Source organism: Ascaphus truei, chromosome 1 (genome assembly GCF_040206685.1).
Source record: "Ascaphus truei isolate aAscTru1 chromosome 1, aAscTru1.hap1, whole genome shotgun sequence".
NCBI classification, from domain to species: Eukaryota; Metazoa; Chordata; class Amphibia; order Anura; family Ascaphidae; genus Ascaphus; species Ascaphus truei.
The window spans coordinates 457622765-457645927 of record NC_134483.1 but is presented as its reverse complement, the minus strand read 5'-3'; the positions used below and the strand labels follow the sequence as shown (position 1 = coordinate 457645927).

The window sequence follows — 23163 nt, the reverse complement described above, 5'->3', positions numbered from 1 at the left end:
TATATTGCGAAAATTAGTAACTAAAGTTTAGTGTTCAAAATGTGATTTTGACATGGATACTTAAATCCACCTTTTTAGTCCCAGAAGAAAACAAGACCCCAATTTGAGAAACATTTAGTATCTACCTCTTGTCCAGGAAGCTTCCATTCCAGCAGGCTGAGGACGATAATGTCTGGACAACACCACTGAGACACGAGAAGAGAGTGAAAACAGGAAAAGAGATAAGCCCAGTGACCAATACCTACACCAACGCATCACCACAACACAGAGGGTTGTGGCGGGTGTGAGAAATATATGCCTCTCCCCCACTACTAGAAGGCATTTTGAGCGTCACCCACATTGATTAAGCAAGTATATCAGCCAAGCCACTAGAAGACTTGGTGAAGAGAGTACTTGAAAGTCTTTTTAAAGAATGTTTTACATCACCGTGGAAATGTTAGATAACAGTGTAAAAATGAGAGAATGGCAGAGAGATAGATACATATATAATCATTATTTTTACTCTTTTATCTTCCCTTTTTCAATCCTAGTTGATCCTCTGACGGAGTAGATTTGATTACAATACCGAGAGGGGAGGGTGAAACAATATACATGATCATTAATAAACATTTTCCTTGTGTGACCCAACGGTAGATAAAAAGTGTCACACTTTAAAATGCAATTTTAAATATTTATACATGTAGGTTGAGCAGAGTATGCAGCCTAATGACAAGGTGCATCTTTATTTACATTTATAGGCACTATATTGTACTGTAGTTTAGCATGTCACTAACTTTATTTTGGGGGCTATACAGCAAACTTTTAAGTCCATAGGTTTTTTTTTTAATTCAGAAAATAAAATAAAAATAAAAAAAGTGATACAAAAAAAATAAAATGTGTTCAAACCATAAAAGTAACATACTTTATGGTATTAGAGCCACTGTTATCCAACACTTTCTGCCGCCAAACATCAATTGTCTCATCGTTTATCCGACTGGTGTAATTCCCATGGGTGCAAGAACGGAAATCGTCTGCAGGCTGAGAATTCTGAAACAGGGCAGGGAAAATAATAACAAAGACAGGTGAATTCAACAAACCTGGGTGATTCCAACTCTTCTTGCTTTTTTGTTGTTGTTGCAAATACTTATCCCATGATCTGACTATTCAGATCCATGCTACACCCCAAAATATCTAAAGTACTAATTTTATATACATACATACATACATACATGGTGCAGAAAAAAAAAAAGAAAAGAAAGAGAGGGGGAAATAAACAGAATATTATGTCTGATATGGTGTCACGTGTAGATGGTACTGTAAGAGACACACTCACAATTGGATGAATATATAAGGACCTGTATCCAGATACAATGGATCTGGAACTCTGTTCTTGTAATCTGCCGTTCCGGGACTGTTTTATTTTTCTCCAACACTTGTCTCTGTTGCAGGAATCACTCCATCTCGGATGGGCTGGTTCTCAGTATCAAATAGGCATTATCATAATAATAATAATAACAACATGTTCTTGTATAGCGCTGCTAGTTGTACGCAGCGCTTTACAGAGACATTTTGCAGGCTGAGGTCCCTGCCCCATGGAGCTTACAATCTATTTTTTGGTGCCTGAGGCACAGGGAGATAAAGTTACTTGCCCAAGGTCACAAGGAGCCGACACCGGGAATTGAACCAGGCTCCCCTGCTTCAAACTCTCAGTGCCAGTCAGTGTCTTTACTCACTGAGCCACTCCTCCATTTATTAAAAACTATAAAACCCTATAAGCATATAGGTTATAAACTCACACTAGGTAAGTAAAAAAGGGCGGTTGGAGAGATTATAATCAAGCTGAGTCTCTCATTGTCAGCTTGTGCCCCAATCAATAAGTGTCCGCTTTAGGCTTTAACCTTGTATGAAAGTGTACTGGGTACACTGTTCCATGTATCGGCGTCTGCTCTCCCCGAGAGCCGAACACTTCCGCTTCACGTGTCCGATCTCGCGAGATCTCGCCTGCACGCTCTCACACTGCCAAAACTTCTTGGTCTCACTCGGGGCTCTCTCTCCTCCTCAGTCCTCCTGCTGCACAGCTGCCAATCACTAATTGGCGCTGAGTGAGACCAAGAAGTTTTGGAAGTGTGAGAACGTGCAGGCGAGATCTCGTGAGATCGGGAGGAAGACACGTGAAGCGGAAGTGTTCGGCTGTCGGGGAGAGCAGACGCCGATACACGGAACAGTACACCAAGTCTAAACTAAAGCGACACTTCTTGATCGGGGGCACAAGCAGAGAGTGAGAGACTCAGCTTGATTATAATCTACAACTGCCCTTTTTTTACTTACCTAGTGTGAGTTTATAACCTATACGCTTATAGGGTTTTATAGATTTCAATAAATCAGTATTACACTACATCTGTTTTCCAGTCTATTCCTATATGATGCCTATTTGATACTGAGAACCAGCCCTTCCGAGATGGAGTGATTCCTGCAACAAAGAGACAAGTGTTGGAGAAAAAAAAAAAAAAAAAACAGTCCTGGAACGCAGATTACAAGAACAGAGTTCCTGGTCCATTGTATTTGGATACAGGCCCTTATATATATTCATCCAATTGTGAGTGTATCTCTTACAGTACCATCTACAAGCGACACATTATCAGACATACTACTCGGTCTGTTTTCCCCCTCCCTTTCGTTTCTCTTTTTTTCTGCGTCTAAGGTAATTCTTTTGCAATTCTACTTCTCGGCTTATGTGGGGTTGTGGACCTAATTGGCTGCATTTAATAGGGAAAGGTAGACACGGTTAATCACCTCCTTATACATACTGTATATATACACACACACTAATATAATTGTATAGTGGTTTCTATTCATGTTTGATATTTATTGTAGCGCTTAAGTTCTTTTTCACACACATACATACCATCAAAAGATCACCAACAAGAAATAATCATCAAAAACAACAAATTATAGCAAATATACTGCCACTGGCGGTGCTATGGGAAAATGTATGTGAGAACACAGGAAGAAAGAAAACCCACATTAAGCACTCTGATAAATCAAGAAGATCCAAAAAAGTTTATTAAAAAGAGCAAATCAAAAACAAAGAAATAGATAAAAAGACAGATTAAGACCAAGCGGGGACCAACAGGAAACCTCTCAAAATAGCAACACAAAACCCATAAACACGAACAAAAAAAGACATCAGGGATACCACAGAAATCTAATAAAGTGCTGATTGCAAACAAGCAGCATATATGGAGGAATATCCTATACAGAGCGTGGGATCTGAGAAGTTCCCATTGAAAGTAATGACCGTCCATTAAACACACACATGGAAAAAGAATGCAGAGATACACTAGGTGGAACAGGACTGCGAAATTGCCCTCTCTGGAGCAAAAAACCCATCCGTGAAAAATGCACTCAGCTATGGTAGAAACATCCCATCAATAAACAGATTGTATAGTAAGTATGTAATGCTAGATAGTCGTAGCAAGAGAAATCCCAGCACACTGGGCTAAGGATATAAACACTCTCATAATGATAAGGGGTGCATAAAAAGAAGATCAAACAAACACTGGGAAGAGATCATAAAGTGCCAGAGATAGGTAAACGCATGTACTGTCCGTAATGAAACTTGATAGTGGCAGCAGTGTATCAGCACAGAAATTATCTGTCACAAAATACAAAAAAGTTGGAGTGCAGAGAGAAAAAGTGGTGTTAGACAAAATCACTTTAATGGGTAAAATTACATATGAACACTTACAATCAATACAGCTGCATCGCCCATGGGGTTCCAAGTCTATCCTCGCTACCACTGCCTCCCTCGGCAGTGCCTTGCTGCGAGTCTCTGCCCTGCTACAACCCGGAAGAGGAAAGCCAATACTAGACTCTCTCGCGAGATCGCTCCTCGGGAAGTGCTAGCTCCGACTGGATTAAGACCCCTGTAGGCTAAGGGTACCACTCACCAAGACCGAGTGTGTACCCTATATTCTAAGCAACCCCTCTAATTTTACCCATTAAAGTGATTTTGTCTAACACCACTTTTTCTCTCTGCGCTCCAACTTTTTTGTATTTTGTGACTGTTGGCCCGGGTGATCGCCGGAGGATTTGGGAGCTGCGGGAGAAGGTGTGCAACAAAGCTGTCCAGGAGGAAGCAGACGAGCGCAGCCTCCTTTTTTGCTGGGAACTTCAGAAATTATCTGTGCAGGCTGGTAAAGGAAGCGTTATGAGCACTATTAGATAATAACAATAATAATAATAATAATAATAGCATGTTCTTGTATAGCGCTGCTAGTTTTACGTAGCACTTTACATTTTGCAGGCACAGTCCCTGCCCCGTGGAGCTTACAATCTATGCTTTTGGTGCATAAGGCACAGGGAGATAAAGTGACTTGGCCAAGGGCACAAGGAGCTGACGTCAGGAATTAATTGAACCAGGTTCCCCTGCTTCACACTCAGTGCCAGTCAGTGTCTTTCCTCACTGAGCCGCTCCTTCTCGATGTGAGATGTGATGTGAATAAAAAGTCCCATAAATGTCAGTAGTGATAGTGGGGGTAATGTAGGCTGAGGAGGGGTGCTCAGGGCCTCAAGCCTGGGGTACTGCCTTCAGGGAATGGAACCTGTACTGATATGATGTGCTTAATAAACTCCAGTTATACCCTCTCTGGTGTGATTTGCCTCTGAGGTACATCCTGGCTGTACCAGGATCCTCCTGGGCTGGAGGCGCTGCGCTGTCCAATGGACAATCATTGATATCTCGACCTGATGTCTCCCTATACCACCGCGGAGATCTCAGGCCTTCTGTTCTACCCACAGGTATGCACCAGCAACAGAATACACCGGTAGCTATATGCTCTCACTTAGGGTGGGGGAAAAGGTGACACACACACACACTTCCTGAAGGTGCTAACTTTATAACACTTATTAAGTGCACTCTCCAAGCGATTTTGCATGTGTAGCCATTTGGAAAGCTTTGATAACAAATTAAAAAAACAAAAAACGCTTGGAAATGGCTTTTTAACAAGCGTTTGCACACTTGCTGTAACAAGCCATGGGTTACCTCAAAATATGCCAGAACTCACATTTTTTGCCAGCAACGGCTTTTCAGGTAGCTTCGATATGCACATCGCACCTTAAAACCGCATATTTTGAATCCGTCACCAAAAGGGTGGCGAGATCGGGTTCGCGATGTGCATAGGAAGGAGTAGAATTTATTTTTACTCAATAGGACTGAAGCCGGGGGTCTCTGGAAATTATGTGCATTCATTTCTTTCCGGGAAACCCGTTTCAATTCTATGTAATAAAAATACATTTACAGCCCAGCTTCATAACCTTTGTGGCTAACCCCTAAGGTAATGAAGGTGTTAAATAGCAGTACCCAGTTTGTTGGTGGTAGATGATGTGGGTGAATATTTTAGTTGCCCCAAGGTGGGTGGTTAGGCCTTACCTTAGCGTTACAACCACCTTGGAGGCAACTACAACCTTCACCCACACCCTCTACCACCAACAAACCGGGTACTGCTATTTAGCACCTTAATTTCCTTAGCGATTAGCCATAAATGTACTTAAGCAGTTTTTATTACCATTGTCTTGAAGCAGGGTGTCTCCGGAGCTGAACCCTATTCATTTCTGGTCCGGGGACCCCCTGCTTCCCGAGGTACAGCCCCCAGGAGAGCGTGCCGTGTCACATGGGCTGTCGTCCCGGCACCCGATACGTAGGCCAGTACCTCGGGAAGCAGGGTCCCCGGACCTAAAATGAATGCGAATCAGCTACGGAGACCCCCTGCTACAGTACAATACTATGTTAATAAAATGTAAATAAAAACAGCGCGATCGCCTGCAAGAGCTGTGCAGTTAGACGCAGTTTCTCTCTGCGACACACACACACACACCTCTTCCAGACTGGAGGGAAATCGCACAGGCCTAAATTCGCTTGAAAAGCAAATTCCAACTCGTGCGGTGTCATTTTTGTACCAAATGGTATTCACCAAGCGATATCTCTTACAGAATACCGTTTTTTCACAAAATTCATACCACCCGTTAGGAACATGCAAACACGTTCGAAGTTGCAGTTATAACATCGCAGCTAGCTGAATAGGCCCCTCTGTCTCTAACAGCTTGCAAGTTCTCCTGTGCATATTATACTGTAGTTGGGCCTTTTAATTTAAATTGGAGAATTTCTTAGTGCGTGCAAATGGAAAAACTACTTCTTGTATTTTACTTGAGATTGTGCCCAACTATATGCAAAAGAGATCTTGCAAGCTGTTAGAGACAGAGACAAGAAGCAGTACGTATGTAAGGTGGTTTTATTGCGGTGAAAAGAGAGTGCATCTCTCACCATATGTCTGCATATACATGGTCATAAAATTTGCTATTTTTCGCTTTGATTTCTATAGCAGGTTTTAGCCCACCCCCCCCCATCAGTGAAAAGTCTTTGTAACACTTTCCTGTCTGTGATCATTTGTTCCCAATATTCCCAGCAGTTTGGCGCTGCAAACTGTAACAATAGATAGTTACCTTAGTAATGCAAGAATACATTGTAGCTGCTCAGTTACAGTGACTGAAGGATTGATTGAAACTGAGAGGCAGCCATTATGTTAGGCACACAATTAGGATTTAGAACAGGAGCACCAAACGATTGCCAGTTTAGGTACGAATGTATAATTCTACATTGTCACACGCTTTACATATATAAAAAGAAGGGAGAAAAGGGGGGAGGGAATGTATATTGCTGCTTTATCTCAGCGGCTGCAATGTTCAAAGTATAGGCATGAATAGGAATTTTGCAGCAAAGGGGGTTGAGATGGGTTTTTTAATTTCTTATAGCGAGTTTACTAAAATGACTTCTCTGGACTCCCTGCTGGGGTTGAGCAAAAGATAAGCAGCAGCAAAAGTTGCCACAATGGGAAAAATGAACTTAAAGAAGTCAGTGTTCTTGGAACTGGCTTTCACTAGATTTGCCCGATGTATACTTCCTCCCACCTCAGCCAATGCACGTGTAAATTCACTGAATCTTTAGCAAAGCCAAACATCTTAAAAAGGCACCTTCTGAATGAAGCATTTCAATAGCCTGGACTCATGGGTACTGTCCCACCCACAGAGACTCCCACCAACCATCGTGATCAAGCACTGCCATCTACTGCACTTACTCCCTCACCTGCTGTCTGTCTGCTATCCAGTCACTTAGATTGTAAGCCCTAGGGCAAGGAGTTTAGGATTGTTGCACGTATTGTATTAGAATTCCCTGTAATATATCGTTTTTTTGTAAAGCGCAGAGTACATTGGAGGCACCATACAAGTACAAATATACATGCATAACTCTTTTGGGTACAGTTGCACGATATCACCAAAACCTCATACAACATTTTACACTTGAAAGTACAAAAAGCTAGACAAGATTCCCAAAACACTCACCTCAAACTGTGAACACAGCACAAACGTTTGATTCCCTCCAGAGAAAATGTGTTTGATGATGTTATAAGCAGCAGGATCTGTTTGAAGGGACAAAAAGCAACGAAAATGTAGCAAGAAACAGTGCCGTTGAGATTTAAGAGAATAATTGCAACCACATCAAATTGAAGCTGAGCTCCTCCCTTGTGTGTGGCAAGTAAGAAATGTCCTTTCTATCATTGGCAAAGGTGCCATCTTTCCTTTAGCCTGCATACTCAATGACTGGGAGTGGAACACATGCAAACGAGACAATGTCACTGTGAGAATGGTGCCAATTATGCCTATGGCAAAGTAATTAAGAGACCGACAGCTGCCTATCTACAGGTGTACATAGGAAAGGGTTTTATTCTCTCACAAAGAGCCAGCCTCTGAACCTAGCACCTGATGTTGCGAGACTCTGCATATCCTTCTGTAAGAGCAAATGGGACAGGTAGCCCTCGCTCAGCTGTATTGGGGGATAAAGGCAGGGGGGAGGTACACGTCTGAGTTAAATACTGATGGATATAAAACCAGAAAAAGTAAACCCAGTTGTGGGCACTCACCCACCTTGCTGAGTGAATTGATGACAATGGTTAAAACACTTTAATTTAATTAAAGGGAGGTAAATAACGACAACTCCACAAACAGCAAAAAAGACGAGTGCTGGGGTCTAAATAGAGTCGTGTGAAACTAAGGTCTAGGTGAACCTGCAAGGACCACACTCAAACAATCTATAAATCAAGGTAAAATAACCCATGAGTAAGCAACAAAGGGTTCAAATAAAACGCTATAACTATACAGTATGCATGTGGATAGGCTGATGGGATGGATCTTATTAGCGGAAATCAAAAGTTGAATCTGGGTGAAGGTCCAAGATGAAAAAAAAGGACCACGCACTTTTAGGCAGAGTGAAGGGTTAATTGCCTCTCCAGTGGAGAAGTATAACAAGTAATTCTATAACTCCTGCATGGGGCTATAAATAGCATAACTAGAGCTCAAGACTGGCACAGGTAACCCCACAGTACAGATCCAGAATATATAATAAGCTGGTAAAGGGAACCATGCTTTTTAGTCGTTAGAAACAAAATCAGATCAAATATACCACGACAAAAGTGGAGCAATTGTGGAGCAAACACCACCAGTGTCATCCTTTCCCTTCATACACATGGCACAATTGACTCCATTTTGGCATCAAAACATGTGCCCGTACCTTTATTACCAGTGGGAAACTATTTTCCACACTATTTAAATCAACAAACTAACAAAAACACTTGGTTTCGTCCCACTGTAGTAATGTTTTTGAAGCCACTAAAAGTCCATGCTTAACAAACACTCCTTAAAAACTACTTTTGAAAGGAAAAAAAAATACTAGTGAATAGTTGTTAATATTCCCTCTAAGTTTCTTATAAATATAATTTTTTTTATGAAACCGAGCTTTATAGACAGACATACAGTAGTTACATTTTGTTTCTCGAGCAAATGCAACTGAAAGGACCCCAAGATGCTCTATGGCTTAACTCTGTTTAGTAAATATTGCTTTTTATCTAATCCGTTCTCTTATGGGTGGGATGGAAAAGCAATGGTTGGCAATTTGTGACAGCCACTGTCGGGTTCCAAGGGGCTTTTAAAGAACAAACTCCTCATTTGCGCAAAATGATTAAAAAAAAAAAAAAAAAGGAAGACAGACGCTCCGTGAGCAGCTCTGTGCTCAATGTGCAAGCTTAAAAATAGATTATCTGCTCCCACACAGAAATAGCATATCAGGTCTGAACCAAGGATTCATGTAACCACCAAAAGATCAGGAGCCTAGAAGACACCATCTTAGAACACATTTGTACTCAGTGCTCGAGGGCAGTGGAGATGTGAGGTTACAGCGGAGGAGAACAGGGCATTGAGAGGCTGTTATAAGCACAGAGAAGTAAATAGCCCAAGCAGATACTTGGAAAGAAAATTAGGGTCTGTGACATTTCTTGGTTTCCTTCTGGCCATTGTAATTGTGCTGCCAACCACGCCCGCAAATACAGAATATGGTATGAAAAACAAAAAGGGGAATGTATGTTAAAGGATCCTTATTTGCAAGGCTTGAAAATTATCCAAAAAGCTACTAGCCGAACCCAAAAAAAGCTACTCGCAACCTAGCCCCGCCCCCACTTAAAAAAAAGTAACAAATTCCTATAAGAACTAATAACATTTGTTGTTTACATAACAGTTTATTTATTGTATTACATTTATACTTTACTACTTGTTACTGTGTGTGTGTGTGTGTGTGTGTGTGTGTGTGTGTGTGTGTGTGTGTGTGTGTGTGTGTGTGTGTGTGTGTGTGTGTGTGTGTGTGTGTGTGTGTGTGTGTGTGTGTGTGTGTGTCGGATGACCTCACTAATCTAGAAAAAAAAGCCAGATGTGAATGACTAGTTAGTTTCCCGAAACCCCTTAACCTGGATCCGATATAGATCTATAGGGTGAGAGCGCGAGTGATGATCTGCGGCCGATGCGGTGCTCGGTCCCCTCCTCCCTCCGTTTCTACAGATGACCATTCCTCCTTATTTAATGCAATTCATACTTTTACCAATTAACTTTGCAAATAAACTTTAAATGTTTTTCATTTTTGAGTATACCGGTCAAAATAATCTACATGTTTGAAGTGTACCTACAAGTTCATATTCTGTGTGCCATAGAACATTCAGTGCGCTTTCCTTTGTAGCTATAAAGTAAATATCCTAGAATCTTTAATGCACGCGCATTTTAAGTGAAACTTTTGTCTTTTGCCACAGAAAAATAATTGTATTTGTGATGGTGCTGTTTAAATTAAAAATCAAAACACAATTTCAGTGACAAAACACAAAGACATCTCACGTAGAACATGTGTGCACGGCACACACCCGGTTTAACTATTTGCACTTCTATATTTATAGTGCGCGCGACTGTATTCATTGTGAAGGGGCTATTCATTCATACCTAAAAATCAATATTTTGATTTATTTCATAAAAAGCCCCCCTCCACATCACATAATGAATCAATGTGGCTTTTGTTATGTGGAGAGGAAGAAAAAAAAAAAAAAAAGTGTGACAAACACTCAACCATGCAGCAAATAAAAATACCACTTGTGAGCAAATTCACACCTCGGACGGGTTCACCAACTGCCTTTCCCCATTATCTTTTATCATGCAAAGCTTCCACCACTTGCACACACACAAAAAAAAAGTGTGGTTAAAAAAAAAAAAAAAGCATAATTACACATACACTCGAAGTCCTATATATATATATATATATATATATATATATATATATATATATATATAAAAAAAAAATGTGTTTGAGGTTTCTGGCACTGAAGGTTTGATTTATGATAATCACAGAACTGAGAGTGAGATGCAGCTCACGACATATGTAATAAATGCCAAACCACACACTAGATCTTTGTCTTGGTATAATGCAACATTGCAGTCTTACACATTACATTAAAAAGGATAGATTCAAAGAAGACAGTTAACATAATAATATCTCATGATTAAATAATCATTCATGTCTTCAAATGAAACCAATATGCGCATAACAAAGACGTGTAATGATTAAATCACCACCATTTTTCAAACTGCTGTATTACTCAAATCTGTAGCACAGATGTACGTGTAAGTTTGAGGCTACGTAGAGTATACTGACCAGCTCTAGCCGGGATCTGTCCATAGTGTGCTGCCCACTTCCCTTTGACTACGGAGGGGCACTTGATGTTACAGGTTTGCCCACTTCCCAGCTGGCCTAGTTTTCCACAGCCAAATGCATAGAGGACCCCTGAAGAAGGCACAAAGGCAAGGGTGTGCTGTCTGAAGAAGAAAAAAAAACGTAATAAGGAGATTACGAGAACAAGCTGTACTTAATAAATAGGAGCCAAACTCTGGTAGCCAGCATGAAAAATGGTTGCTGTATTGCACAATAATAATGTATGCAAATGAAAGCTTTCATAATTACTCCGCTCATTTACTTGAGGCTTAAAGAAAAGACTAAGCAGTTCTGGAAACCTATACCTCTGTGCAGTAGTTTAACTACAATGGTACCACCTTCACCTAGCAGTGTAACAAAACATTACTTCAGGAGAAAGGTGCTGCAATGACTCCGGACCCAAGGCATAGGAGGTAGGTGGCGTGTTCAGATGAACTATATACCAAATGAGACATAACTCTAGATGTAGAGGCATACAACATATTATCCAGTTGCTCTTGGACTAAAAAGCACGCACAGTATGCAGTGGGAAACACTTATGTTTAACCACTTTAAAAAGAAAAGAGAATATGCTGCCGAAATCTGCAGTAATTGCTGGGGTTAGAGTTCATAAGCCAAATCCAGTGCAAAGTGACAGGACCTTGTACTGTATGTGTGTACGCAGCATGTCATGAACACGTGAAAGGAGAAAATGTACCCAACTTACCGGTATTTTCTTTTCCTGCAACTATATAACAGTGAGCACCGTAGGGTTAAGTCCATCCTTAGCTTGATGAGGACAGGAAATTGAATTCTGCAGGTAGCCCCATAAAAGACCCCTCCTACCTGCAGGTAGTGTTTTTGTATCTCTCATAGCTAAAAAAAAAAAAAAATGTAATATATATATATATATATATATATATCCACTGCCACATGGCTCCAGAAAAAGAAAAATGATGGTAAGTTAGATACATTTTCTCTTTTCCTGTTCCCCATGGCAGTGGGCACTGTAGGTACATACCAAAGCAATATACAATAAGTGAGGAAAATAAACACCACCAATATCAGTTTCAACTCCTATTTATTTGGTTGACTGAAGAACTTTGCGACCAAAGCTTGCGTGAGCGGAGGTCTGAATGCCCAGTCTATAGTATTTTATAAATGTGTTAAAAGGACCATACGACTGCCTTGCAGATCTGTGTAGGTGATGCCTATGCCTTAAACGCCCATGATATGGCCATGGCCCTTTTATGGGTGTTTAGACTTGAAAGTGGATTTTCTCCTTTTTGCTCATGTGCTTTCCTTATGCATGACACAATCCATTGGGATATTGTTGCCTTGGATGCTGCTTGCCTAGTCATGGGTCCTTCTGGGAGGATAGACAGCCTATCCGACTTTGATACCTTGCACCCGGTTGATATAGGTTATCAAACATCTCACCACATCAAGATTGTGTCATATTTCCTCTTATTCCCTGGTTTGGGGCAAAATTAGGGAATTACAATTTCTTGGTTAAGGTGAAATTGAGATACCACTTTGGTCAAAAAATGGTAAACTGCTCGCATGACTACCTTATCCTGGTGAATGATAAGAAAACAGTTCTTTTAAAGATAGAGCTTGTAACTCTCCCACTCTCGTTGCTGACGTTATGGCTATGAGGAACACCATCTTCCATGTCAATAGTTTCAAAGATATTTGACGTACATGTTAAAAAGATACACGGTCAGGGCATCCAGAACCAGCGAGAGGTCCATGACGGAAGTCTACTCCCGATTTGTGGTCTTAATCTTTTGACTGCTGGGAAGAGTCTCTGTTGCTAGAGTTCTTTCTAATAGTGCTGATAATGCAGATACCTGCACTTTAATGAGTCCTCTGTCAAATCCTTCTTCCAGAAACTGTACCAATGTCATGGAGGTTGGTGAGAAGACATTGTGTTTCTGTTGCACACCAGTTCTTGAAACAAAGTAAAATTATGCAGTAAAGTTGATGTCAACGTTTTCCTTGCTTCTAACAGAATCCGTATAGTCCTAGATAAACATCCTTTGTCTCTTACAACTTTCCACTCTATCTCCAAGCCACTAGAGCTAGTTGTCTGGGTTCTGTGTGTTTCACAGGGCGTTGATGTAGCAACACTTGTACGGTCTGTAAATGCCACGGGGTATCTATTGCCATGTTTATTAGATGGGCAAACCATGGTCTCTTTGGCCAATATGGCACAATCAGTATCACCTCTGCTTGGTTGGTTTTTATTTTCCTCAATATCTTTACAATAAGAGGGATTGGAGGAAAGAGATATGCCAGGTTAAGACTGCCATTTGAAGTGGAGGATGTCTGTATCGCACAGTCTAACGTTTTGTTGTGGTATGTGGCCCACAGGTCTACCTTGGGGTGACCCCAATGCTTCACTAGTTCATGAAAATACTTGGCTGTCTAAGGCCCTTTCTCCAGGGTGCATTTTGCTGGAACTGATAATCTGCCATTGTGTTTTGTGGCCCCGGTATATGTATGGCTATCATGTTTGTGAAATTGCTTTTTGATGTCAATGTCATCAGTCTTCCACTCTGTTTCTCCTTGTTCGGCCATGTTCTTCCCCGTGGATAAGGTTGTCGGAACTTATTTGTACGTCTCCACGTCTTGCGTGTCCTTGGAACGTTTCTAGCACTTTCTGAACTACCTTGAGCCCTAGCAGATTTGCTGATCTTTTGCTGACCAAGTAGCTTGCGCCACAATCTCATCTGCACCCCCCAACCTGCGCTGCTGGCGTCTGTGGTAATCGGTAACCAATGCACTTGGTGTAGCATATGTCCTTATAAAAGATTTTGGGCATTCTCCCACCATCTTAGTTCAGTGTTTGTGTGGTGTATACACACACACACACACACACACACTAAGATGGTGGGAGAATGCCCAAAAATCTTTTATAAAAGACATATGCTACACCAAGTGCATTGGTTAACACACACACACACACACACACAGTCATATCCTTTGGATTGTCGGTCCATTGTTGCAAGAAATTTTGTTGTAGGAGGTCTTATATGATATGAAGCCCTGCCCATGTACCATATTTAGCGTTGACTTTCATTTTGCCAGGAGTTTCGTACAATCTGTTGCAGAAGTGAAACTTGTCCGAAGCCCAATGTCTTGGGCCCTTGAGTGAGGCAAACAAACTGCATTCTGCCATATGAAATTCTATTCCCAGGAATAAAATGATTGTGTTGGAATAAATTGGCTCTTGTTTTTGTTTACAATCCAGCCACGACATCATTGGAAGGAAATTGCCACCTCTCGATCTTTTAATAATCGCTCTTTCCTTTGCGATTTTACCGGTAGGTCGTCCAAGTAAGGGTATATGTCTATGCCCATCGTCCTTAAGTCCGCTATCAATGGTGCCAACACTTTTGTGAATGTAATTTGCAACGTTCTTAGGCCAAATAAATTTTCTTCTAAATTGGGTATATTCCTGATTTACTGATCTCATCCAATCGTAAGGATTTACTTCTTGAATAATAATGTGAGATCATTTTGAACTTCCTTTTTGCAAGTAGGTATTCACTTCCCCTTAGGTCTAGAACTGCTCTAAATATTCCCAATGACTTTACCAAAAAAGATAAAATTCTGGAAAAAACTATTTTCCACCAATCTTGAGGCACCTTTCTTGTTACCTTTTCTTGCAGCAAGTCTTTCAGAATGACACTCACCCCCTTGGTCTCTTGTCTGAGGACATCTTGATGTTTAAGAACATGTCTTTTCCTGGAAATCTCTTCAACGCCAGCTGTATATATAGGAAAGGATCTTAAAGTACCCATCCCTTTACTATTGACCGAGTCCAAGCAGCCCCGAATTGGATTAATCTTCCTCCAACTGGAGACCGTTTGACTCGTTGACCTTCATGTAAAAATGTTCCTCTGTTCGCCTCTCCAATAAGTTTTGTCTCGAAATTGGTCTTCCTGGGTAGTATGAACTTGCTTCTCTCCGATTGATGAAATGAAGAAAAATGTCTTTGCTCTTCTTTCTTGAGGCCAAAAAGTACTTTTACCGCCTGTTGCTTTGGATATAATTGAATAAAGTCTTTTACCAAACAGGAATTCTCCTACAAAAGGTAAATTACATAAACTGTTCTTAGATGTCGAATCTGTCATCAACTGTTCTGCGGTTACAGAACAGGCCATTGATCTGGCTGCTAATTTCACAGCATCTAGTGAAGCTTCAGCAATGTAGTCAGATGCCCACTTGCTCTCTGAAAAAGCTTTTAGAATTGAAGTTCGTTTTGATACCTTTCTGCAATGCTTCCTCAATATTAGAGATCCATATGTGCAGAGCTCTTGATACCGACCTGGTTGGTAGTTCAACCAGTTCTAGATTGAATTCTGATTCTTCCGACGAGGGCTCCCTCACTTTATCCAAACTGGTTTGAGATTTTGATCTCTTTTGTGTTGGTAACCGAGTTACTGTATTTTTTATACATTAACTTTCTTTTTTTGATGCAGAACAGCTATTGCCACTTTAAAAATTCCCTCTTCTGGCTGTATCACAGACAAACCATGGTGATAAAAAAATTAAAAAACATTTAGTCCTGCATAAATCAACTCTTTAGTCGTTATCTCCTCTAAACGAAGGACTCGCCCTTTTATAGGAAGCGAGCCCTTAACTTGCAGCAGCCTCCACATGCTGATTTTTGCAATCCTTCCAGCTTTTTGCAGCCGATTTATTTTCCTCTCTGCACAGAGTCCCACGCGGCAGATTACTTTCATTTTTCTGAGGCCGTTGCTCTGTCGCCTCGGATGTCATTGTCAGTTTGTTCACGGCTGTGCACTGAAGGCCTTTCTGCACAGCCGTGCTTGTGCCTGCTGGAGGAGGGTGTGCGCAAGAAGACGGTCGCAGCTATTCAACCACATGGGACGCCATGCAAAGGAAAAAAAAGGGAGGTCCCTGCTACGTATTGAGACGTATCTGCAGTCTGCCCAGTCGCATTGGCCTCCAACCAGCAACCCTGCACGGTGCTTATACGTAGGAGCTGCAGGAGAGAGGCTGACAACCCCCTCGATTAACTGCACTAGCAGCAGTCTGGTGAGTATTTTACAAAATAACAAACACCACTCCTAGCTGTAGGACAGGGGGGCGGGGGGGAGGACTACCTGCAGGTAGGAGGGGCCTTTTATGGGACTACCTGCAGAATTCACTTTCCTATCCTACTCAAGCCAAGAATGGACTGAACCCTATGTTCTCACTGCTTTGGGGAACAGGAAATAAGACAATTAAACATCACATGGCATCTATAAACACTTCCAATCATTGCTCCCTTACAGAAAATAAGATATAATTTAGTTCAGTGCTGATTTTCTTTAAATCGAGGTGGATCTCACAGGTTCGGAAGTTAGATTTCTCCCCAACAAGAATGAAGGTTTTGCTGATGAGTGTAGTGGGAATTGGGAGCACTGTGTTGGAGTCTCATTCTTGTTAATTTTGGAATTACCTGCTCTAAATCGATCTCCAAGGCCAAGACCCACAAAATGCTGCTGAAGCTTTAGCATGGCCTTACTCCCAAAGATTTAGCACTGTTTTGTGGAACTCAGCCAAAGGGACTTATTTCGATCCCGTCTGAAACGGTCAATCAGGCTGTTTTGGGCTGGTAACGCCCACTGGAATCAATGGGGATTTGACCACAAATTGCTGCTGCTTCGGACTATATAGAAAAACAGATTAAGATGTATTCATACACACAAATTGCTTTTCTAAACATACCAGGAGTATCTTTGAAATGATAATAGCAGAATACTAATTTTTTTTCCGGACATGCGCAGTAGCGCCATTTTCCTTCCAGTTTCTTGATACCTCTTGACGGCGGCACGCAGGAGCCAACGAGGAGAGTGGGCCCCAAACCGGAGGAAAGCAGGTGAAGTATCATACCCCTCTCCCTGCACCGGTTACTTCTGTGGCCTGGCATAACTCCCTCGCATGGCTCCAGTGTCTGAAGCATCCAGACCTGGTCAACTACACTGATGCGCACGACAGACCCATTGTTACTAATAGCAGAATACCCCTAATGTACTGTATCATAATAACCCTCATCACATGTGGATGCGAGTGTAACCGCTATTTCACACTGACGAAAATGATATTTAAATTATATTCAAGGCGGCAAAGATTTACATTTTTCAGAGGGTAGGACTAAGGCCCTGTCTGGAAAGACTCTGTGCCACCGATTATACAGAGGGATCTTCAGGACCCACTAAGAAATCCTCTTCTCCTCACCTGCCACAGGCAATCTGAGAGACTTCACTGCCCATCAGCTCCAGCACGCGCCTGGGGTTTATCTCGTCGTGAAGCGAGTCATGTCCAAGCTGCCCACAGGCCCCAGCTCCAAATGTAAAAACGCCTCCGGTCTGCAGGTGAAATACCAGCAATGAGTGGCGGTCATCCATCAGTTTGTTGGAGAGGACAGATAGACGTTTTAGGGGGAGTCTTCGGGTGACCCTGCCGCCCTTAGGATGGCTTGCTGAATTACCTTAGTAAGGATGGCAGTGTGTTCTTCTCCGCAGCTGATATATACCACCTTCTGAGTACGCAAAGGTTTTACATGACATGGCGACTCTCTGGCTGGAGAAAGAATACAATATGTTATGGGTATGCTAAAGTAGGTGCCTGCATAGCATATTTTTTATATCTTTTGCCAACTTTCAGAGCCAGCTATCAGGAGACAGAAGTGGTTAACATTTGCATTACAGTTGCACATCTGTTTTCTTTTACAGCTTCTTTCTGATATTTAACGAACATTATGGGCCATATTTACCAAGTAGTGTTGGGCGACAGGACATCATATGGGGCTGTAGGACAGCTTAATGCCCATTCACTTAAACAGTGTAGGAAATATGGCCCTATGTATAGAGTGGGAAATGATTGCCGTAGTAACCATCACATGACCCTGAAGCCAGAAAGTCCACATCACTCTCTTACCACGGACAGTCTCACAGTCAGAGTAATTTACATATGTGATTGAATTGCAATTCCCATTGTTGCACTGTGACCATACAAATAACACTGAAATCATCATGTTTGTAAAAAAAAAAAAAAAAAATACTTAAAAAAATTTTATATATACTGCATAATTTTTATTTATTTTGTTGCTTAAACTCTGGTAAAAAGGCTTAAATTAACCCCAACCCCTTCAAAACACTATGTATTGTAGTTTAGTTTCTACACATTCAAAAGATAAACAAAGCTTATAATACATAACTAGTAATGGCACGGCTAATTGTGTTAAAGAAAAATACTACAAATAACATATTTTGAGAAACAAATGACCTTCCAAAATCCTTCTGACTGGAACTTTGAGATGTGTTCTGGTACGTTTTTATAGCATTAAAACTCATTTAACGCAGCAGGCCGGATGTTGGCAATCCTTCCAAACTCTTGTGCCTTTGCTAATGGCCACTAATACTGTACTCTACTACCACCTCCACGTCCAGAAATGTTTCTTTTTAGTGCCAAGATTGAGGGTTTTCTTAAAAATCGCTGGTTTCTGAGGTTACCATGGTAACCTTTATACTGGACTCTGGTGCGCGCTCCATTTTAAATTGCCGCACACTTAAATATTGTAAGTGGTTATAGCTGTGTAACAGAGCATCCGATTTAAAAAATAATAAAAAAACTGTTTGGATAGGGTAAGTAGAGATCTCTTCAAGTAAAAAGAGAAAATGCAAAAGAAAATGGTGATCAGCACGCACTGCTGCTTTAAATATCTTTCCTATTCGTTCACTTTAGTATTATTTACATTGTCCATCAGCTTGCTCGCTGCCCAGTCTCGTTAATGCCAGCTGCACAGCAAACAAAAGTAACATATTTTACTTATTATGGCAGCAGCGATGTCCCCTCTGACTTCAGAGAATACCTTGTTCATCATTTAAGCCAAGCTGCCCAGCGCTGTTCTTTCCCCATCCAAACACAGCCCCCGAGAGGGACAGGGCAAAGCTGTGAGACCCGCCGCCAGTGACCTGAGCCAGTGGAATTCCCTCCAGGGACTTCACACGCTGTGGGCTGGACTGGGAGATGAATCCTTTGCCCAATCCCAGCTGGCCATGGTCATTCTGCCCCCAAGTAAACAGCTGGCCGTCTGAAGGAGAAGGAGGAGGAGGAGTTAGCAGAGGCAATGCTGCAAGATCCTAGTTTTGTCTTATTGAAATTAAAATGGCAAACGTTTTGTTACTATTACGGTGGTGAAAAAACGTATATCATTATGACACGACAACGACATAAAGAAAATACATAAATACAATTCTAGCATGAAGCGGTCAGGAAGATAAGCACAGATGCGACGGTGGTGTGCAATGATCCCCACAGCATCCCACTTTGTTCACTTGCAAGGAACATGGTTGTCTTTTAGATAAACACATTTAAAAAAAAATGGAGAAGGTAGCGGGTTGCGACACTGGATACTTTATAATGGGATGCAACATGGAATGCATAACCAAACTCCTCCTGTCTCCAAAACGCAGATTTTTGAACATCACATAAATCACCTAGCCTGAGCTGGTGTAAATACCGGCACATCTGATTTACCCATTCATCCCTGGGAGCGATAACCTTAATAACTGGATTCATTATTTGTACCTTAAATAGCAAACTTAACTTATTAACACGGTTCTTTTTCTTTGACAGCATAAAAACAATAATATTATGGTGCATGCAGGTAGTCGAGACAGCTTGAAACATAGCACCCCAACTCTATATTAAATAGAAAGGAAGATTTACTTAACCTCTTTCCCCCCCAACAAACCTATACCTTCATAAAAACTGTACACGATAAAGCACGTTTTCTAACCCACATGAAATGGAGTTTGAGATCGAGCACCAAATAAATGTATATAGTATATGTTGCAGGGTTACAGCAGTCGGTGACATTCAGATTGCCCGTGTACTGTATATTTAATACCAAGGTATGAGGAACAACAAGGACAAAAACACAGATCAATGTAACGTACTGTAGGTGTCCAGAAGTATCATGGTGGACAAAATGAATGGGACAAAAGATCTAACTAGACAAGTTAGAAACAGAACATCGTTTTCCCTACCATCTGCAAGAGCCATACAATGCCAGTTGCCACAGGAAACCTGCAATATCTTCTGTTGAGTTAGTTTCTTGATTAACCTATAGAATAAGGCAGTTATACAATGTTCCAGAAATACATTTATTACATTTTTAACCCAAGTGCCTGGAACACATGACTTGCAGGCACAGCCAACAGCAAGAGGAGGACTTGCAGCTATTCTGCAGGTAACATGCACAATCATAACATTGGGTTTATAGCACACCTGAAATCTTCAGTAGCACCTTGTAATGGAGGATGGATGATCATTTGCAGCAAGAACCTTAAAAAAGGTGTGGAAAAGAAGAAAGTGTGGCATGCCAACGATTGTTTACCTAGACCAGTGTTTTTCAACCAGGAACCCTTGGGTTCCCTGGGCATCCCTAAAAGGTTCCCTGCAATTTTCAGGTCATTCCAAAAGGACACCAAATACAGAAGAATTTACAGTGCATCTGATCTCAGACGCGCTATTAGAGGGGGTTGGATTTCCTTACACTGCATCAGATCTCAGACGCATTTGGGTTCCGCAGAAATTCACAATATAATAGGGTTCCTTAACCATAAAAGAAAAAAGTTGAAAATCACTGATCTAGACAAAGAAAACGTGAACCCAAAATATGGATCCAGGGAAAAAAGCCTCCAATCTCTCAAAGTAAGAAATCTCTGCCAGGTCAGGTGGAGAAAATGTTTCCTGGCTAGGGTTGGGCAACATACCGCGATAATAGGGGATGCTGGTGCTACTGTGCAGTCTCTCTGCCTCTCTCTCTCCCTGGAGTACCCCTTCCTCTCTGCTTCCGAAGGCCGACTCAGAGGGAGGAGCTTCACTTTCCTTTTGTTAACCCCTCCACCACACCCTTCCCACAACCCCATACCCACCGGGACCCATAACCCCTTCCTCTACCTCCACTGGGACTCTTAAACCCCCCCCCCTCCCCCCATCTCACTTACACTGCTTCCATCACAAAAAAAAAAAAAAAGGAGAACAAATTTTTCGCCAATTCTTGATTGTCGAAAAATCTGTTTAATATATTTTTAACATTTTATCAAAGTCAAAAGTGGAGAATGATGTGATGAGGGGGATGTTAAGGTGACGGGAGCAGTGTAGGTATTTGGTATGTAATTCACATATCTGCAACCCTAAAGTACCACGCTGAGGAATATGTTGACGCTTTACAAATAAACGTTAATAATAATAGTGTTTCCTTCATTTTTATATTTTGTACTTATTACGTTACATATAGGTCAATCTCATCCTGATGGGTAAGTCGGTAACTCATTCAGGAGGCTTATTGTTCACATGCGCTCTGTGTGATGGTGCAATACTTACAATAAAGTGTGGTTGGGGGGGGGGGGGGTGACGGGGGACGGTTTGATATTGAGGGTATGACTGATAAACTTCCTTAAAATAAAAGGTGAGTTTTTAAACACCGGAAAGCTGGGGGAGAGTCTGATGGTGCGTGGCAGGGAATTCCAGAGAGAGCGGGCAGCACGGGAGAAGTCTTTTAGGTGGAGTGAGAGGAGGTGATAGGGCCTCCTGCCTGAGAGGTGGAGGTCATGGGCAGAACGTGTGTACGTGTACAACAAATACATAATACTTGTTCTCCTCTATTTAGGAGTGTGCAGCTGGTAAAAAGATTGGAGTAACATTTATGGAAAACAGAAGTACAATCCCAGCGCTCCTCCCAAATTGACTTGCAATTTACTAGTGACATATTTACATTTAGTACCCAAGTCTGTGTAATAAAGGCATCATTTGGTTGCATATTTTGATCGAAACATGATTCAAGCCTGCTAACCCCGTCAAGGTAAACACCATATAACAGGTATTTGCATTGAATAAACACCATGTCTTGCTGTCCTATGGACTAAACTTGGTGAATATGTGAAGGTGCCCTGAAAGGGTTAAATGAATGAAGCATAATGCTTATTGCGATTCAATGCAGTGAAAAACTGGCATGATCCAGCAGCAAAGCTCCCTTATTATGAAGGCAAACTGTGTGCGCACAAATTCCCTGGTGAAAAATAATACATACACCTTTCATTTGTCAGCCATAGACTTACCCACCTCTTCAGTAGAGTCAAGTATATAGACAGACAGTCAAGTGCATTTATACCGTGTTGCTAATTAGAGAATTGGTACGGAGCTCACCTGAAAGGATGGGCCATACACCTCCAAAAGAACTGGTTAAACCTTGACGGGGTTAGCAGGTTTGAATCATGTTTCGATCAAAAGATGCCACCAAATGACTCCTTTGTTGCACAGACTCGGGTTCAACATGTAAATACGTCACTAATAAATTGCAAGCCAGTTTGGGAGGAGCGCTGGAATCTCTCTCTCTCGACGTAAGGTGGGGCATCGTCGCCGAGAGCTTTGTAAGTCAGAGACCAGGTTAAATTGTATTCTAGATTATATGGGAAGCCAGTGTAGAGATTTCCATATTGAAGCAGCAGAAGTAGAGTGGCGAGGGAGGTTTTTTTGGGTGGATTGGAATCGACGGACAAGGTGAATGCCAACCATGAGAAGGTTGCAGTAGTTAAAAACAGGACAAGATGAGCGAGTGAATTATGATTTTAGTTGCATCATGGGATTTAGAGCCAAAGATGACCCCTAGACTGCAGGTTTAAGGTGTTCAGGAGATTGCGGTGTTATTGACAGTGAGGGACAGATTGGGTGTAGGGCTGGCAGTGGAAGGGGGAAGAGTACGAGTTCTGTTTTGGACATGTTAAGCTTCAGGCAACGGTGGGACACCCAGGAGGAAATTCCAGAGAGACAGCTGGTGACATGGCACAGGAGAGAGGGAAAGGTAAATTGGGGTGTCATCGACAGAGATGATACTGAAAACCAAGATGTGTAGATTGAGAAGACCAAGGACAGCGCCTTTGTGGGACAACAGGGAGAGGGAGTGAATTATATGGGTATTATAGCCATTTTAATGGCAACAAAGTATGCATAACTTTGTTTCAATTAATAAAAATACATCAAATGCA

The 23163-nt window shown here is 41.6% G+C and overlaps 1 protein-coding gene across 1 annotated transcript in view; it reads right to left on the bottom strand.

The window, feature by feature from the left end:
- The window catches only part of LOC142463228 (putative E3 ubiquitin-protein ligase HERC3), a 79304-nt gene that overhangs the window by 37688 nt on the left and 18453 nt on the right, over positions 1 to 23163 (bottom strand). The window contains exons 4-11 of the mRNA XM_075565714.1: positions 20161 to 20237; positions 18981 to 19202; positions 17598 to 17689; positions 17345 to 17475; positions 11054 to 11214; positions 7378 to 7454; positions 902 to 1026; positions 126 to 185 (exon numbers count right to left, since the gene is read on the bottom strand). Coding sequence (XP_075421829.1) covers positions 126 to 185; positions 902 to 1026; positions 7378 to 7454; positions 11054 to 11214; positions 17345 to 17475; positions 17598 to 17689; positions 18981 to 19202; positions 20161 to 20237 — 945 coding nt within the window. The remainder of the gene's footprint in view (positions 1 to 125; positions 186 to 901; positions 1027 to 7377; positions 7455 to 11053; positions 11215 to 17344; positions 17476 to 17597; positions 17690 to 18980; positions 19203 to 20160; positions 20238 to 23163) is intronic.